The sequence below is a fragment of the Mirounga leonina genome, unplaced genomic scaffold, assembly GCF_011800145.1.
Source record: "Mirounga leonina isolate KUSES-001 unplaced genomic scaffold, KU_Mleo_1.0 Mir_171, whole genome shotgun sequence".
NCBI classification, from domain to species: Eukaryota; Metazoa; Chordata; class Mammalia; order Carnivora; family Phocidae; genus Mirounga; species Mirounga leonina.
The window spans coordinates 16,631,550-16,648,863 of NW_023270436.1; the positions used below are offsets into that span (position 1 = coordinate 16,631,550).

At 43.8% G+C, this 17,314-nt stretch overlaps 1 protein-coding gene across 1 annotated transcript; it reads right to left on the minus strand.

Moving 5' to 3' along the window:
• Nucleotides 1-363: 363 nt before the first annotated feature.
• On the minus strand, nt 364-16,722 carry LOC118018562 (2'-5'-oligoadenylate synthase-like protein 2). Its single transcript, XM_035017160.1, has 6 exons — nt 16,346-16,722; nt 8,469-8,757; nt 7,066-7,241; nt 3,956-4,197; nt 3,325-3,466; nt 364-1,190 (listed from the first exon to the last, which is right to left on the minus strand). The coding sequence occupies exons 1-6, from the start codon at nt 16,541-16,543 to the stop codon at nt 717-719; spliced, it is 1,521 nt and encodes a 506-aa protein (XP_034873051.1). The 5' UTR covers nt 16,544-16,722; the 3' UTR covers nt 364-716.
• Nucleotides 16,723-17,314: the final 592 nt, after the last annotated feature.

Here is a 17,314-nt window from a genome sequence, read left to right on the forward strand (position 1 = left end):
TGCAGGGAAGGGTACATTCATATTTATGCTTCCGAAAATCACAGCGGTCTGGGTGGAAAAGGGGTGGGTGGGGGAACAGAGCCATAGAAGTCTACATCATGTGCAGCCTGACCATGGGCACTCCTGGGGACCTGTGGCTTTGAAATGGGAGAGCTAGGTTCTTGTTTCACGGAGTTGAAGAATGAATCTCGTGGACAAAGGAGGGTGAGTAAAGTGATAGAGTTTTATTAAGCAAGCGTACAGAAAAAGCTCTCAGGAGTGAGAGGGGTCTCGATGGGGTTGCCACTGAGGGCTTGTAGGCTGGTTTGTTTTTTTTTTTAAAGATGATATTTATTTTTATTTTTTAATTTTTTATTGTTATGTTAATCACCATGCATTACATCATTAGTTTTTGATGTAGTGTTCCATGATTCATTGTGGGCTGGTTTTTTATTGAGAACTGACTGGGAAACTTATGACCTTGAGTTTCTTGTGCAGTCTTGGTTTGAGCATGGACTATTGATAACACCCTTAATGACTCACTTCTTTGAGGTTTGGTCATTTTCTATGATACTGGAGCTGCCAAAGAAAAATACTGCCGACCATCCCAGGCCAGATGGTCTGTTCCCTTATCTCTTGTTCACTCTGTCTTAGTGCTTCTGCCTGCCAGGAATAGTCTCAGAGCCTAGCCAGGGACCCCCTATCTCTCCCTGCCTATACATTAACCCTTTCCTTACTCAGTTTCTCTTCACGAGTATGATAGTGTCACAGTCTTTGATCTGCAGGTCTGAGAGGCTGCGGTGATTCCATAGTATCCGATTCTGGAACTTTAGTACCTGATCCTCCATGTAAGGTCCTCCACCTTCCTCAATCTTTTCTTTCAAGTCACGGATGGAGTCCTCAGGGTGGACGGCATAAGGCTTGCTCTGACCACTAGAGTCCTTCACGAAGACCTGGATCTCAGGAGGGAAGGTCTCCAGCACCCGGACGCTCACCTTAGAGAAGATCCCATAATATGCTAATGTCTGCCGGTTGCTGAGCAGATGCCGCTCCCCTCCCGGCTCCTGGAAGGAGAGACGCTGTTGCCCGCTGAAGCCCCATGTCCTCTTGATCTTGGCTTTCATCTTCCGGATGGGACGGTAGGGGTTCACTGAGAATATCCAGGCCTCCTCTCCTGCCTTTTTCACCGTCACCTGGACATTCCTTGCTGGCTGGAAGGATAAGGATGTCTCACGGTCATGGCTGTTGTCTCCAAAGCCTCCCCTTTCTGCCTAGTGACGATATAATCTACTGCCTACCAAGATACTTAAGGTAGGAAAAGGTGCTATCGATAATTATCTCAGCCAACAGGCATAAACTGGAACTGTCCCAGGCAGAGCAGAACATTTGGTCATCTTAGGCTTACCGTGGGGTCACCTGACTCACCTGACTTGCCTTCTGACTCACCCTGATCAGAATAACAACTGGCAACAGTTCTTGAAATAACCACTCCTCCTATGTGAAACTATTTTAATGAGTCCCGATCTGTCACACGGGGATAACGTTAGCACATATTCCATAGGTACATCATAGGGCTATTCTAGGTTAAATCATTCAACAGATGGAGTCACAGGGACATATGGTCAAGGATATTCATGTAATAGTCAAAGTCTGGAAGCAGCCTAAAAATCTTTCAGTGGGGCAGGGATCCTAAAAGAGAAGGTGCTTTCCTCCATTGGATCATGATATAGCTGTTAATCCAGGGTGACTCGATATCTAGGGCAGTCCACATGTGTGTCCCTTGTCCTGGCATAATAAGCATCACCCCATTTCATGCTCAAAAATATCCTGGTTTGGACTTTATGTTATATGGTCACGCCCTTTTAGGTCTATAGGTGTGGATGTGGAATTGTCTTTCTGATAATTTAATTGAGTAACACAAATAGCCTAATCATTTAAGTAAATAAAAGTAAAAAGGCAAAAGAGTCAGACAGGAATGTGCTAGTGTGTGGGTGGCATATCTATCCACGGAAGGAGATGCAGGATATTGATAAGTGGATGTTGGGGAGAAGGTGGTACCACGAGCCCGGGGATCAGGATTGGAGGGCAACCTACTTTAGTTGTCTGTTCTTTCCAACAGTTTGATTTTTTATTCTTTGCTGAACATGTGTGTTACTTTTTCACAAAACAATAATATTAAAAAAGGTGATGGGGAGGGTTCTTAGCAAGAGTTGGAAGACTGTTCAGTGAATCTTGCTTCGTGGGAGCCTCCCGATCCACTGGACATGCCAGTCAAAGGGCCAGGGCTGGGTGGCGGGTCCTTCCCATGCGTGAGTTATCCACCTTGCTGAAGCTGCTGCAGATCTGCCTTTGAGGCAAGCCTCAGGATTTCCCTGCAGGCTATGAAATGTGGGACTGGCAACAAGATTTCTCGGGGAGTAGCAGGTTAGGGAAATGAGATCCCTCTTAGTTGAGCTGATAGCAACATCCTGGTCTTTGAACCCTGGATTCCTACAGAGTGTTCAGACCCGGGACTCCCGTGGTCGTGTCAGGGAAAGCCGTGCACAGTGGGGTCGCACAAGTGACGTTGCTGTCTGCAGTGGAATCCAGTGCTCCTTACTGATCATTTCTGGAGCATCTATTAAATCTCTCTCTCTCTCACTTTTTTTTTTTTAAAGATTTTATTTATTTATTTGAGAGAGAGCGAATGAGAGACAGAAAGCATGAGAGGGAGGAGGGTCAGAGGGAGAAGCAGACTCCCCGCCGAGCAGGGAGCCCGATGCGGGACTCGATCCCGGGACTCCAGGATCATGACCTGAGCCGAAGGCAGTCGCTTAACCAACTGAGCCACCCAGGCGCCCTCTCTCACTTTTTAAATAAAGCTTATTTTTAAATTTTTTTAGTAATCTCTACACCCAACACAGGGCTTGAACCCACAACCCCGAGAGCAAGAGTCGCATGCTCTTTGACTGAGCCAGCTAGGTACCTCTTAAATCTCTTTTTTGGACAGCAAGAAGTTGAGCTTTCAACAACCCATAATAGGGAAAATGTTACCCCACAGGGTGTACGTATGTGATAAATTCTTTGATTACATCTCTCTAATGGTTACAGAGCAGGGCAGAAACTGACTGCCCATTTCATGGATGAAAGAACTGAGGCCCAGATTCTCAGAGCAGAAGGGGAAGACTTGAATACCTGGTTGGCTGGGACATCTCCATGGAGGGGGATGTTAACCTGTCCTGGGGTCTTAGAGGTGCTGTGGCCAGAAGTTGAGGGGATTCACCGGTGTGTGTGTGTGTGTGTGTGTGTGTGTGTGTGTGAAGTAAGGTCAGCAGTGAGTTGACTGAGGGGTGGGGGTGATCGTACCTGTACATGCCAGCGCTGGCTGGGGTCTTCAGTCCAGCAGCAGGCCTGCCTCAGGCAGTGAACAGCTTCTCTGGCCACCAGGTCCCATCTCTTTTTACTTCCCAGGTTGTTGGTAGGATCAGCTGGGTCCAGGATAACTGGCCTGGGAGAGAGAAAGGGAGTGGATCTCCATCACACTTAGGACTCTGGTCTCTGTCATTCAAGTCTGTGGGACTGTGCATGCCTCTGTGTAGGGAGGCCTTCCTGCAACCAAACCTCTTGGTTCATGATTAGAGGTGTAACCCAAGTTGGCCCAATCAGAGTGAATCTCGGGGATTCTGCTTAGAAGGCTAGGGCAAAGGTGCTCTCCCTGTTGTAGTGGAAGGGATGAGTGCAGATGAGAAGATTGGAACTGATGTATTCATGTTAGCCTGAATTCAAAGGCAAAACCCAGGGAAGGGCAGGGCTGAGCGATTTCACAGAATGGGACCCTGATGAATTAGCGAACATCTGGATCACACCATACCTGAAGCTTCATTTATTCTTGGAATTCTCAGTTACAAAAGCCAGTAAATTCCCCTTGTTTAAAAAACTGTATGAGTTGGGTTTTCTGTTCCTTGCTGCTGAAAATAATGCCACCCAACACACTCACCTGCATTCCTTCAACTGTTGTTTGAGATAGATTCTGACAGTCTCATTTTGGAAATCATAGTACTTGGTCCAATATATGCAGATGTTTTCATAATCTATGAGGAGTTCCATCACAGCTCTAAACCCTTCACCCAGGTTGAAGCTGTCGCTTTTGCCTGTACCTATTTCCCAGGCATAGATGGTCAGTAGCTCCAGAGCATATTTTGGGGGCAATGCTGAGTTTTGATATTTAGGTTTCAAGTACTGCGGGGTTGGGGGGAAAGGGGGGGAGAGAATAAATATGAGATGCTATCCTGGAAATTGAGAATTTCCAGGTTTCTCTGTTTCCAGATCCCAGTAATACTTTGTCAATTTAGGGAACGCCTGGCTGGCTCAATTGATAGAACATGGGACTCTTGACTTCAGGGTTGTGAGCTCAAGCCCCCTGTTAGGTGTAGCACTTGCTTAAAAATAAATAAAGAAAAATAATAAAGAAAAGAACTACTTTGTCAACTCCATTTTACATCTGGATTATGCAGCATGTCCATGAAATTTGAAATGGGTCTAGCAGCTTGGTTTCTAGATGGATTACATCCTGCAGCCATCAAAATTTCAAATTGAAGCCTCTCATGGACCTTCTGGGCCTCATCAATCTATGTTTTTGAGTTGGAATGGGGGAGGCAATGCAATATAGTGAATACAGGATCTAATTAAAGAAGATAAAAACACACAGACACACTGAAAATATAACACAAAATCAGAACGAATGGAAAGATGGAGAAAGAGTAGTGTGTGAAATTTTCAGTTCTTTAAAAATTAATTTAGAAATTTATTGCAATTACAGTTTGAATCCCACCAGTTTTTTAGTGGGAGAAAAATGATCTTAAGATTCAAATACAGTAATAAATGCTTAGGAAATCCAAGAAAATTGTGAGAAAGAAAAATAGAGAGGTTGGTATTTGTTTTCTCAGATATGTCTTATAAAGCAGTTGTCACAAAAACAGTATGTTTTTGGTGTCAGAATAAACAATAGCCAAGTGTAACAGAATGGCTAGCCCAGAACTAGTTCCCAGTAGATACAAAAACTTAACAAAGACTGACAAGGGTGATGCAAGATGGGAAAAAAATGCATAATCCAACAAATGATGCTGGCACAATTTGTCCACCATCTAGAAGAAAATAAGCGTGATCCTACTGTTGCACCAAATACCAAAATAGTTTACAAATGGAGTGAAAGGGTATATGAAACATAGTAGAAAAAAACTAAAAGACCACCTACACACTGTGAGCAAGATAGAAAACCCACAACCTAGAAAAGTCAGACCTATTTGTGTGTGTGTGTTTTTAAGTAATCTCTACACCCAGTGTGGGGTTTGAACACATGACCCCAAGATCAAGTCTCACACTCCTTCAACTGAGCCAGCCATCTGCCCCTCTTTGTGTATTTTATTTTATTTAAAGATTTATTTATTCATTTTAGACAGACACAGAGAGAGAGATCGAGTGAGCATGGGGAGGGGCAGAGGAAGAGGGAGAGAGAGAATCCTCCAGCAGACTCCCCGCTGAGCACGAAGCCTGACTGGGGGCTGGATCCCAGGACCCAAGACCCATGACCTGAGCTGAAGTCAGGAGGCTGCCCCTCAACTGACTAAGTTACCACCCCTTTGTGTATTTTAAACATTAGAAATAATTATATTGTCAGAGATACTATAATTAAGGTCCATAGAGGAGTGATCTATTGGTGAAAACATTTGCAACACATGAGAAATAATAGTAAATATCTACATAATTTACAAAAAGGCCTTAAAACTGATACGGAAGACAAAAGACCCAATGGAAAAAGATGCAAAATACATTAACAGGTTAACTCCCCAAAGTTCAACTCCAGAGGTCTCATTTTGGAAATCATAGTACTTGCATAGTACTTTACATTTTTGCAAAGGGTGGACTACAGGGTGGGCAAAGGGTGGGCATGAGCAGTGTGAACAAAAAAAGAGGAATGAAGGCATAGTCTCCAAAAATGTTTTTGGTGTCATTTCATGTGAATTTTACCTTCTTTTTTATACTTTTTTTTTATTATTTGAATTTTTCACGAGCCCAATGTAATATTCAAATAACCAGAAAAAGTGATTATTACGAAAATTATTATTATGATGAAATAAATTATTATTCTAAAAACTAGCCTTGTTGATTAAGAGCACACAACTGGGCACCTTTGTGTTCAAATCTCAGCCCAACTTTAGCCCTTGAGCCTCAGTTTTCTCATCCCCGAAATGGGGCTAATATATAATACCTACATTACAGAGCTGTTGGAAACGGGGAGAAAAAAATATGCAGAGCACTCAGTATAGATCACGGAAGACAATTAATGCTCAATAAACAGTAGCTTTCTTCTCATTGCTGTTATATGAAATGCCTGAGGTCTGAAGTCTGTGGAAAATCACACTGGTGGGTCGCCTGAGGTGGCTCAGTCCCTTACGCATCTGACTCGATCTTGGCTCAGGTCTTGATCTCAGGGTTGTGAGATGGAGCCCTGCCTTGGACTCCTCACTCGGCTGGGAGTCTGCTTGAGATTCTCCCCGCCACCCACCCACCGCCCCAAGCAGGCACTTTCTCTCTATATATACATAAAAAAGGAGGGGCACCTGGGTGGCTCAGTTGGTTAAGCGTCTGCCTCCAGCTCAGGTCATGATCCCGGGGTCCTGGGATCCAGCCCCGCATCGGGCTCCCTGCTCTCTGCCCCTCACACCGCTCAGGCTCTCTCTGTCCCTCTCTCTCTCTCAAATAAACAAATAAAATCTTTTTTTTTTTTTTTTTTAAGATTTTATTTATTTGAGACAGAGAGCATGAGAGGGAGGAGGGTCAGAGGGAGAAGCAGACTCCCTGCTGAGCAGGGAGCCCGATGCAGGACGCGATCCCGGGACTCCAGGATCATGACCTGAGCCAAAGGCAGTCGCTTAACCAACTGAGCCACCCAGGCGCCCTAAACAAATAAAATCTTAAAACAAAATGTTAGCAGGCGCCCGCCCTCTCTCTTGTCCCTGCACCTCCCAGCCCGGCACCTCCCAGCCCCGCAGCCCGCCGGCGCTGCAGCCGGCCCCGCTCCCCACAGCCCGGCTCCCAGCCCCGCACCTGCAGATACCAGTGTTTCACCAGCCGCAGGAGGTCCTTTAGCTTAACAGGTCGACTTTTCACGAAGTGCCTCTGCAACTCTGTGAAGCTTGGCGAGAACTCTCCAGGCGTGGCACCACTGGTTATTAAGTGTTCATAGATTTCCGGTGAGGGTTTAGAGTCCGGGCAAAAATGTCCTGGGAGAGAAAAGGACCTGGTTCGAGAAAATCCACCCTCTGAGGAGAGGAAGTTGGGAAAAAACTGGTAGGTGTAGAGGGCTCGTAAATTATCTCAGGCAGTCCTCACTACTGCATTCTTTTTCCCATTTTATATCAAAACAGGTGGAAGTTTATGGGGTTTGGTAGCCTCAAAAGTCACAGAGATTTTATTTTTATTTTTTAAAAGATTTTATTTATTTATTTGAGAGAGAGAGAGAGAGAGCGCACATGAGAGGGGGGAGGGTCAGAGGGAGAAGCAGACTCCCTGCCAAGCAGGGAGCCCGATGCGGGACTCGATCCCGGGACTCCGGGATCATGACCTGAGCCGAAGGCAGCCGCTTAACCGACTGAGCCACCCAGGCGCCCCAAAAGTCACAGAGATTTTAAATAACTGGCATTGGCCAAAGACGTACCATGTGTCAGGCACTGGGCTAAGCTCATGGAATCCTTAGAAGAGCTCCATGAAGTAGGTAAAATTACGTGGAACCATAAGGAGTGCCATTTTTGTGGATCAAACATGGTCAAATATTGTCAATTTCCTATGGTTCAACCTGATATTATCCCATTTAACAGGTTGGTACATTGAGTCTTAGAGGTGTTAGATACCTTATCCAAGAACACAGTAAGTCTTTTTTTTTTTATTTTAAGATTTTATTTATTTGACAGAGAGAGAGACACAGTGAGAGAGGGAACACAAGCAGGGGGAGTGGGAGAGGGAGAAGCAGGCTTCCCGCTGAGCAGTGAGCCGGATGTGGGGCTAGATCCCAGAACCCTGGGATCATGACCTGAGGGGAAGGCAGACGCCTAACACCTGAGCCACCCAGGTGCCCCCACGGTAAGTCTTAAAGCTAAAATTAAAGGACATTAAGAGCCCTGTTTTTAAAATGACTCCAATCTAATGCTAACCCCAAAGATCTTGAAGTGCTTGCTTGCTCTGGTGTTTCCCAGAGGGTCAGAGAAGAGTCTCCTCCTTGGGCTGGGTGGGAGTCCAGAAGTCCCCTATCTCCCCAACATGGGACATGGCAGCACATGAGTTTATGGAAGGACTTAACTTCAAGATACAGCTCTAGTTGCAGCCCCCCAGAGAAAAAAAGCAAACTCTACTCTTTCTCCCCTGGTTTCCACTTTCCTAAACCTCCCCCAAGGCCAGGTTGGTGAAGGGCCCCTGACTAGCTTCTCTGGTCCCAAACCCATCATTGTCTTTACCCAGAGCATCATAGGCCGGGAGCACATCCACTCCAATGGCTTCACTGTTCCTCCTGGGCTGGACCTGGAAGGACAGGGAGCGGGGGACCCTGCTCATCTCTCTCCGCGGGACCATGGTGATGCTGTAGGCCAGGTTCCTGCTGTACTGAGTCAGTCTCTCCTCGATGAAGCTGATGATCAATCCGCGGTGCTCTGCCTGGTCTTGGAAGCTGGGGAAACAGCTCAAGAACAAGACCATGTCCACATCGGAGCTGTAGTTCAACGTCGTTCCCTTCCCAGAGGAGCCACCCTGTGGAGGAAATTAATGTTGAAGCTTCACCTCCCTTGGAGCCTGAAGCTTTGAGGTTGGGGTGAAGCCAGAGGCACCCATATTAGGCTGTTTACGTAGGTGCCAAAAGGAGCCCTTGGTCTCCTCCATACGTGGTGGACTTTGCTGACCTCATCTTTTCATTGATTTAGACAAAATAAGTACATGATTAACTATTCAAAGGATATAAATGAAATGTAAAACTCCACTGCACCTGAGGCCTTAAGCTCCTTCTGCAGAGGCACCCATAGTTACCAGCTTGTTACATATCATTCCAGAGACGTTTGATGCCTAAACCCATGGTGTCCAATATGATAGCCAAGAGCTACATGTGGCTATTTACATGTGAATGAGATGAAATTTATAAATTCAGTTTCTCAGCCATACTAGCTTCAGTTCAAGTGCTCAACAGCCACCCACAGAGAGTGATGGGCAGCGCATGTGCAGAACATTTCCATCACTAGGAAATTTCTATTGGACAGCTCTGGCCTAGACAGACATACTTTTACATATATATTTTGTATATACATCTTGTGTGTGTATGCACAAGTATATTTTTTGGACATTGCGTGTGTGTTCATGTGTGTATATGCAAGGATGCTGGAAACAGTGCATCAGTACCATGCGTGTTCATAGAATGAGGCCCAGCCGTAGCCTTGAAAGGTGCATCATAAATCTTTCCTCCTGGATAAGAAACAAGCAGGAAAAGGAATTTAGATGTCATGGATAAGCATCCAAATTCATGGACAAGGTGATGATGGAGTTTCCCCCATTAGAGGGGGACTGAGGATGATCGAAAGTCCTGCCTGCCCTTAGTTCATTTGCAAATGATCTTCCTTTTGCCTGGTCCTTTCCCCCACTTAGTGCTGATGCCCTTGCAGAGAATCAACTAGAAAACTACATGTTCCTAATATTTGGTCAAAAGAAATCTCAACAAGAACAGCAGAAATTATTCCCTCTTTATCCAAAGTGTAGAAAGGCAGACACTGTCCTGGGGAATGCTAGTTTTAAAGACTCCCACATTTCAGTGGTTGTTGCTGATGCCTGCAAAGCACCTTCAACCTCTAAATCCCCGCAGTTCTGAGGGGCTGTCTCTGCTCCTTGTCTGGATAAGTAACACTGAAATGAACATGTCCTCTGAGGAAGGATACCTGGGGGTCTCCTTTAGTAGGCAGGGAAGGGGGCTGGCCCTTCTCCCCTCTCCCATATACAATAAGTTGTTTTTTATTTTGAAATAATTATAGATTTACAGGAAGATAGTTTAGAGAGGTCTGCTGGGCTCTTCATCCAGTTTCCTCCCAGGGGTCACATCTTATGCAAATATAGCCAGGAAATCAACACTGATACAATGTATGGAGTTCTAAGACATTTTATCATATGTGTAGATTCCTATAGTCACCACTGAAATCAAGATATAGAACTATTCCATTCTATTTTCTCCTTCAACTCCTTTAGAGTCGCACCCACCTCCCTCCCCAGACCATCCCCAAACCCTAGAAACCACTAATCTGTTTTCCATTTCCATAATCCTGTCATTTCGAGATTGAAACAAATGCAATCATACTGTATGTGACTTATAATTTTTATTTATTTTTATTTAAATTCAATTAACATATAATGTATTATTGGTTTCAGAGGTAGAGGTTAGTGATTTATCAGTCTTATATAATACCCAGTGCTCATTACATCATGTGCCCTCCTTAATGTCCATCACCCAGTTACCCTATCCCCCTCCCCCTCCCCTCCCCTCCAGCAACCCTCAGTTTGTTTCCTGAGATTAAGAGTCTCTTATGGATTGTCTCCCTTTCTGATTTCATCTTGTTTCATTTTTTCCTCTCTTCCCCTATGATCCTGTTTTGTTTCTTAAATTTCACATATCAGCGGGATCACATGATAATTATCTTTCTCTGATTGACTTATTTTGCTTAGCATAACACCCTCTAGTTCCATCCACGTTGTTGCAAATGGCAAGATTTCTTTCTTTCTTTTTTTTGCTGGCTGAGTAGTATGCCATTGTATATATATACACCACAACTTCTTTATCCTTTCATCTGTTGATGGACATCTAGGCTCTTTCTATAGTTTGGCTATTGTGGACATTGCTGCTATAACCATTGGGGTGCAGGTGCCCCTTCGGATCACTACATTTGTATCTTTGGGGTAAATACCCAGTAGTGCAATTGCTGGGTTGTAGGGTAGCTCTATTTTCAACCTTTTGAGGAACCTCCATATTGTTTTCCAGAGTGGATGCACCAGCTTGCATTCCCACCAACAGTGTAGGAGGGTTCCCCTTTCTCTGAATCCTTGCCAACATCTGTCATTTCCTGAGTGGTTAATTTTAGCCATTCTGACTGGTGTGAGGTGGTATCTAGCCTTGTATCTCCCTGATGCTGAGTGATGGTGAGCATTTTTTTCATGTGCTGTTGGCCATTTGTATGTCTTCTTTGGAGAAATGTCTATTCATGACTTCTGGCCATTTCTTGATTGGATTATTGTTCTTTGGGTGTTGAGTTTGATAGGTTCTTTATAGATCTTGGATACTAGCCCTTTATCTGTTCAGGTTTTCTATTTCTTCCTGTTTCAGTTTTGGTAGTTTATACGTCTCTAGGAATGCATCCATTTCTTCCAGATTTCCTAATGTGTTGGCATATAGTTACTCATAGTATGTTCTTATAATTGTTTGTATTTCTTCAGTGTTGGTTGTGATCTCTTTTGTTCATGATTTTATTTATTTGGGTCCTTTCTCTTTTCTTTTTGATAAATCTGGCCAGGGGTTTATCAATCTTATTAATCCTTTCAAAGAATCAGCTCCTAGTTTCATTGATCTGTTCTACTGTTCTTTTGGTTCCTATTTCATTGATTTCTGCTCTGGTCTTTATTATTTCTCTTCTCCTGCTAGGTTTAGGCTTTATTTGCTGTTCTTTCTCCAGCTCCTTTAGGTGTAAGGTTAGGTTGTGTATTTGGGAACTTTCTTGTTTCTTGAGAAAGGCTTGTATTGCTATATACTTTCCTTAGGACCACCTTTGCTGCATCCCAAAGGTTTTGAACAGTTGTGTTTTCATTTTCATTTGTTTCCATGAATTTTTTAAATTATTTAATTTCCTGGTTGACCCATTCATTCTTTAGTAGGATGCTCCTTAGCCTCCATGTATTTGAGTTCTTTCCAAATTTCTTCTTGTGATTGAGTTCCAGTTTCAAAGCATTGTGGTCAAAAATATGCAGGGAATGATCCCAATTGTTTGGTACCAGTTGAGACCTGATTTGTGACCCAGTATGTGATCTATTTTGGAGAATGTTCCATGTGCACTTGAGAAGAGTGTGTATTCTGTTGCTTTAGGATAGAATGTTCTGAATATATGTGTGAAGTTCATCTGGTCCAGTGTGTCATTCAAAGCCCTTGTTTCCTTGTTGATCTTCTGCTTAGATGATCTGTCCATTGCAGTGAGTGGGGTGTTAAAGTCCCCTACTATTATTGTATTATCAATGCATTTCTTTAATTTTGTTAATTGGTTTACACACTTGGCTTTTCCCAGGTTAAGGGCAGAAATATTTACAATTGTTACATCTTCTTGTTGGATAGATCCTTTAATTATGTTATAGAGTCCTTCCTCATCTCTTATTACAGTCTTTGGTTTAAAATCTAACTTGTCTGATATAAGGATTGCCACCCCAGCTTTCTTTTGATGTCCATTAGTATGATAAATTGTTTTCGGGCGCCTGGGTGGCTCAGTTGGTTAAGCGACTGCCTTCGGCTCAGGTCATGATCCCGGAGTCCCAGGATCGAGTCCCACATCGGGCTCCCTGCTCGGTGGGGAGTCTGCTTCTCCCTCTAACCCTTCCCCCTCTTGCGCTCTCTCTCTCACTCTCTCTCTAATAAATAAATTAAAAAAAAATTGTTTTCCACCTCCTCACTTTAGATCTGGAGGTGTCTTTGGGTCTAAAACAAGTCTCTTGGGGCACCTGGGTGGCTCAGTTGGTTAAGCGTCTGCCTTCGGCTCAGGTCTTGATCCTAGGGTCCTGGGATCAAGCCCTATGTTGGGCTCTCTGCTCTGTGGGGAGCCTGCTTCTCCCTCTCCCTGCCACTCCCCCTGCTTGTGCTCTCTCTCTCTCTGTCAAATAAATAAATAAAACCTTAAAAAAAACCAAAATGAATCTCTTGCAGACAGCATATCGATGGGTCTTACTTTTTTATCCAATCTGATACCCTGTGTTTTGATTGGGACATTTAGCTCATTTACATTCAGGGTAACTACTGAAAGATATGAATTTAGTGCCATTGTATTACCTGTAAAGTCACTGTTTCTGTATATTGTCTGTTCCTTTCTGGTCTATGCTACTTTTGGTCTCTCTCTTCACTTAAAGAATCCCTTTTAAGATTTCTTGGAAGGCTGGTTTGGTGATCACAAATTCTTTTAGTTTCTGTTTGTCCGGGAAGCTTTTTATTTCTCCTTCCATTCTGAATGACATCCTAGCTGGAAAAGTATTCTTGGCTGCATATTTTTCTCATTTAGCACCCTGAATATATCATGCCAGTCCTTTCTGGCCTGCCAGGTCTCTATGGATAGGTCTGCTGCCAGTCTAATGTTTTTACCCCTGTAGGTTACAGACCTCTTGTCCTGAGATGCTTTCAGGATTTTCTCTTTGTCTCTGAGATTTGCAAGTTTCACTATTATATGTTAGGGTGTTGACATATTTTTATTGATTTTAAGGGGGGGTTCTCTGTGCCTCCTGGACATGGATGCCTATTTCCTTCCCCAGATTAGGGAAGTTCTCTGATATAATTTGCTCCAATACACCTTCTGCCCCTCTCTCTCTTTCTTCTTCTTCTGGGATCCCAATTATTCTAGTATTGTTTTGCTTTATGGTGTCTCTTATCTCTTGAATTCTCCCCTCATGATGCAGTAGTTGTCTCTTTTTTTCAGCTTCTTTATTCTCCATTATTTGGTCTTCTGTATCACTAATTCTCTCTTCTGCCTCATTTATTCTAGCAGTTAGGGCCTCCACTTTTTTTTTTTTAAGATTTTTATTTATTTATTTGAGAGAGAGACAGACAGAGATAGTGAGAAGAGAGCATGAGCAGGGAGGAGAGAGAGAAGCAGGCTCCCCGATGTGGGACTCGATCCCAGGACCCTGGGATCATGACCTGAGCCGAAGGCAGATGCTTAACCGACTGAGCCACCCAGGGCCTCCACTTTTGATTGCACCTCATTAATAGCCTTTTTTATATTGACTTGATTAAATTTTAGTTCTCTTATTTCTCCAGAAAGGTATTCTGTAATGTCTTCTATGCTTTTTCCAAGCCCAACTAGTATCTTTATAATCATTATTCTGAATTCTAGTCCCAACATCTTTTGTCCATACTGATTCCGTCCCTGGCAGTCAGTACTGCCTCTGGTTCTCTTTTTTGAGATGAGTTTTTCCATCTTGTCATTCTGACCAGAGAAGAAGAGATGAACAAGAGAACCAAATACTAAAATGGCAACAACAACCCCAGAGAAATATACACTAAACAAATTAGAAGAGTCCCGAAACTGGAAAAAAAAAAAAAAGAGAGAGAGAGAGAGAGAGAGAGAGAGAAAATATTATTAGACAGGTGAATGGAATAGAGCAATACACTGGATAATGTGTGTATTTTGGTTTGTTTGTTAAAAAACTAGATCCCAAAATTGTAAAGAAAGAAAAATATATATGTACAAAAATAAAATTAAATACAATGAAAGAACAGAATGTAACTGTAAAAATGAAAATAAAAAGACACAGAGAAAAAAGAAAACAAACAAAAAAAGAAGGAATATAAACAGATAGGTGGACAGAACAGAACAATACACTGTATCCTGAGTGTATTTTGTTCAGTTTGTTAGAAGAAACTACATCTCAAAATTGTAAAGAAATAAAAACGTGTGTGTGTGTGTGTGTATATGTATATATATATAGTTAAATACATTGAAAGGATAGAATGTAACTGTAAAGATTAAAATTAAAAAAGACTTTTAACAAAAGAAAACAAAAACAAAAAAGAAGCAAAAAAAAAAAAAAAGAGAGAGAGAGAATATGATCAGACAGGTGAAGAGAACAGAACCCTACCCTAGATTCTGGGTGTATTTTGGTCTGTTAGAAGAAACTGCATCCCTAAATTGTAAAGAAAGAAAAACTTGTATGTATATATATAAAAATAAAATTAAAAACAATGAAAAGATAGAATGTAACTATAAAAACGAAAATTAAAAAAGATTTTAAAAAGAGTTGGTAAAATAAGAAATTGGTTGAAAAAGGAGAGAAAAAAAATTAAAATCAAAAGACTAAAGAATCACTGGGGAAAAGCCGTGAATTCTATGGCTGTATTCCCCTAGTGCTGGAGTTTTGCAGTTCTCTTTGAACGGTAAACTTGGTAAACTTGGTCTTGGCCAGATGTTCTTGCTGATCTTCTGGGGGAGAATAAAGCTCCTGGAGAGGGAGTGTCCCCTAGAGGTTTGCTGTTTTGTTGTTCCAATCCAGGGTTTTTTTATAAACTCTTTTGCAGAACTATCTTGAGCATCCTGAGTGTGGGCCCCCTGTGGATTGGCTACTAAGCTGTGCCAATCAGGGCTTTGATCATGCACCTGTCTACCTATCAGGTTATTGTTACCATGTTGGAGACCAACTTGTGATAGTGACCAATGTTTTGTGGTTAATGGTTTTGTTTCAGGATATTTTGTAAGAGTCACTCCTACAGAGGCTGTTAGACAGGATGCTACTGTGGTCTTGTCTAAGCTGTAAAACAGGATGCTAGCACGGTTTTGTCTTAGTTGTCCTGGCTCCCTGTTTTCTTGTTGGGGACCCTGGCCCTGACTACCTAAGTGTCCAATTAGCTCCTAACAATACCACCCCCAGGTAAGGCTTGATTTACTTAAGAAATTAGATATATGAAAATTAAGGGAAGCCTCACAAAAAGGAGTCTGAGGCCAGAGGGGGAGGCCATAGGGGGAGTGGTACCAACGCCAATTATAGGAATTGTCAATTACAGACCAGACCCCAACAGAATTGTAAACAGGAAAGAAACATCAATTACAGGCCCCAACAAGAGCCTTTAGAGCAAGAGCTAGAGAGTACGAGAGAGAGCACGATCAGAGGGAGGGGCAGAGAGGTAGGGAGAGGGAGGACTCCATGCTGAGAGTAGAGCCCCAGTGGGGCTCTATCTCCCCATCTCCTGACCCTGAGATCATGACCCGAGCAGAAACCAAGAGTCCCATACTTAACCAACTGAGCCACCCAGGCGCCCCTACAGGTTTTCTTAAACAAGAAACAAACACATAAATTTTATAAGAGACCTGTTATTCATATTCCACCTGTCACCCTGGCAATCAGCTGGATCCCCAATAATCATCATCATCCTGATCAGCATCATCCTTCAGATTTGTAGGATAATTTACAGTTTAAAAGCACTTTCCCCCAGTTTATCTCATCTATTCCTTACAATAGATCTGGATTAAAGAGGGGGAGTCCAGAGATGAAATGAACCTCCCCAAGGTTACATGGTCCCCAAGCAACAGGGCTAGGGTTCAAACTCAATCTTAAGTCCCCAGGTGCTCACCTTCACCACCTTCAGCACCCTGACTTCCTGGTCTAGAACCAGCTCATCTCGGAAGCACTGTTCCCGGAAGAAACGCTCAATTCTCTGCCAGGCATCCTTCACTTCCTCCTTCCAGTTCCCCTCGGGCTTAAGGTTCTGCTCCACGAAGGCAGACAACATGTCTGCCGGGGTGTCATACAGGGTCTGAAAGAGTGCCATCTCTATCAGCCCAGGCGGCCCCTCGGGATAAATTCTCCCGGCTTCCGCCTTGCCCTGTAAGGAGGGCTAGCCTTTCTCCAGAGGCTGAAGGGCTGGGGAGCACCTTCTCTCCCTCCTCAGGCCCACAAGCCTGTTCCTTCCGATTCCTTCCTGCTCACGTCTTTTGGAAACCAAAAGTGAATTTGTTGAACTGTAGTTTTCTTTCCCTTTAAGGCTGTCAGGGGAAAAGGGCTGAGTGTGGAGCCAAGCGCCCTCTGCAGATCACTCACAGACTCTCAGTGTGAGCATTTCCTCCCGGGGCCTGGAGCCGGCCTCCCTACCCCCATGCCCCATTTCCTGCTGCTTGGAGGGGAGACCCCCCAACCCCTACAGGAGCTGGATTGTGTCCACCTCTGGGGGTAAGGAGGTGCTGATGCCTGGGCGAGAAGGTGGGGGGCTTGGGCTGAGCCGGAGAAGTCCCCGAGCCAGGCCCAGAATGAATTGAGCTCTTTCTTTTCTTTTCTTTTTTTTTTTTTTTTAAAGGTTTTATTTATTTGACAGAGAGAAAGACAGCCAGAGAGGGAACACAAGCAGGGAGAGTGGGAGAGGGAGAAGCAGGCTTCCTGCGGAGCAGGGAGCCCGATGTGGGGCTCGATCCCAGGACTCTGGGATCATGACCTGAGCCGAAGGCAGACGCTTAACGACTGAGCCACCCAGGCGCCCGAGCTCTTTCTTTTCTAAGAGCAAGGGGAAACACACCCTTGATTTACTGCTTTGTTCCTTAGATCCAGG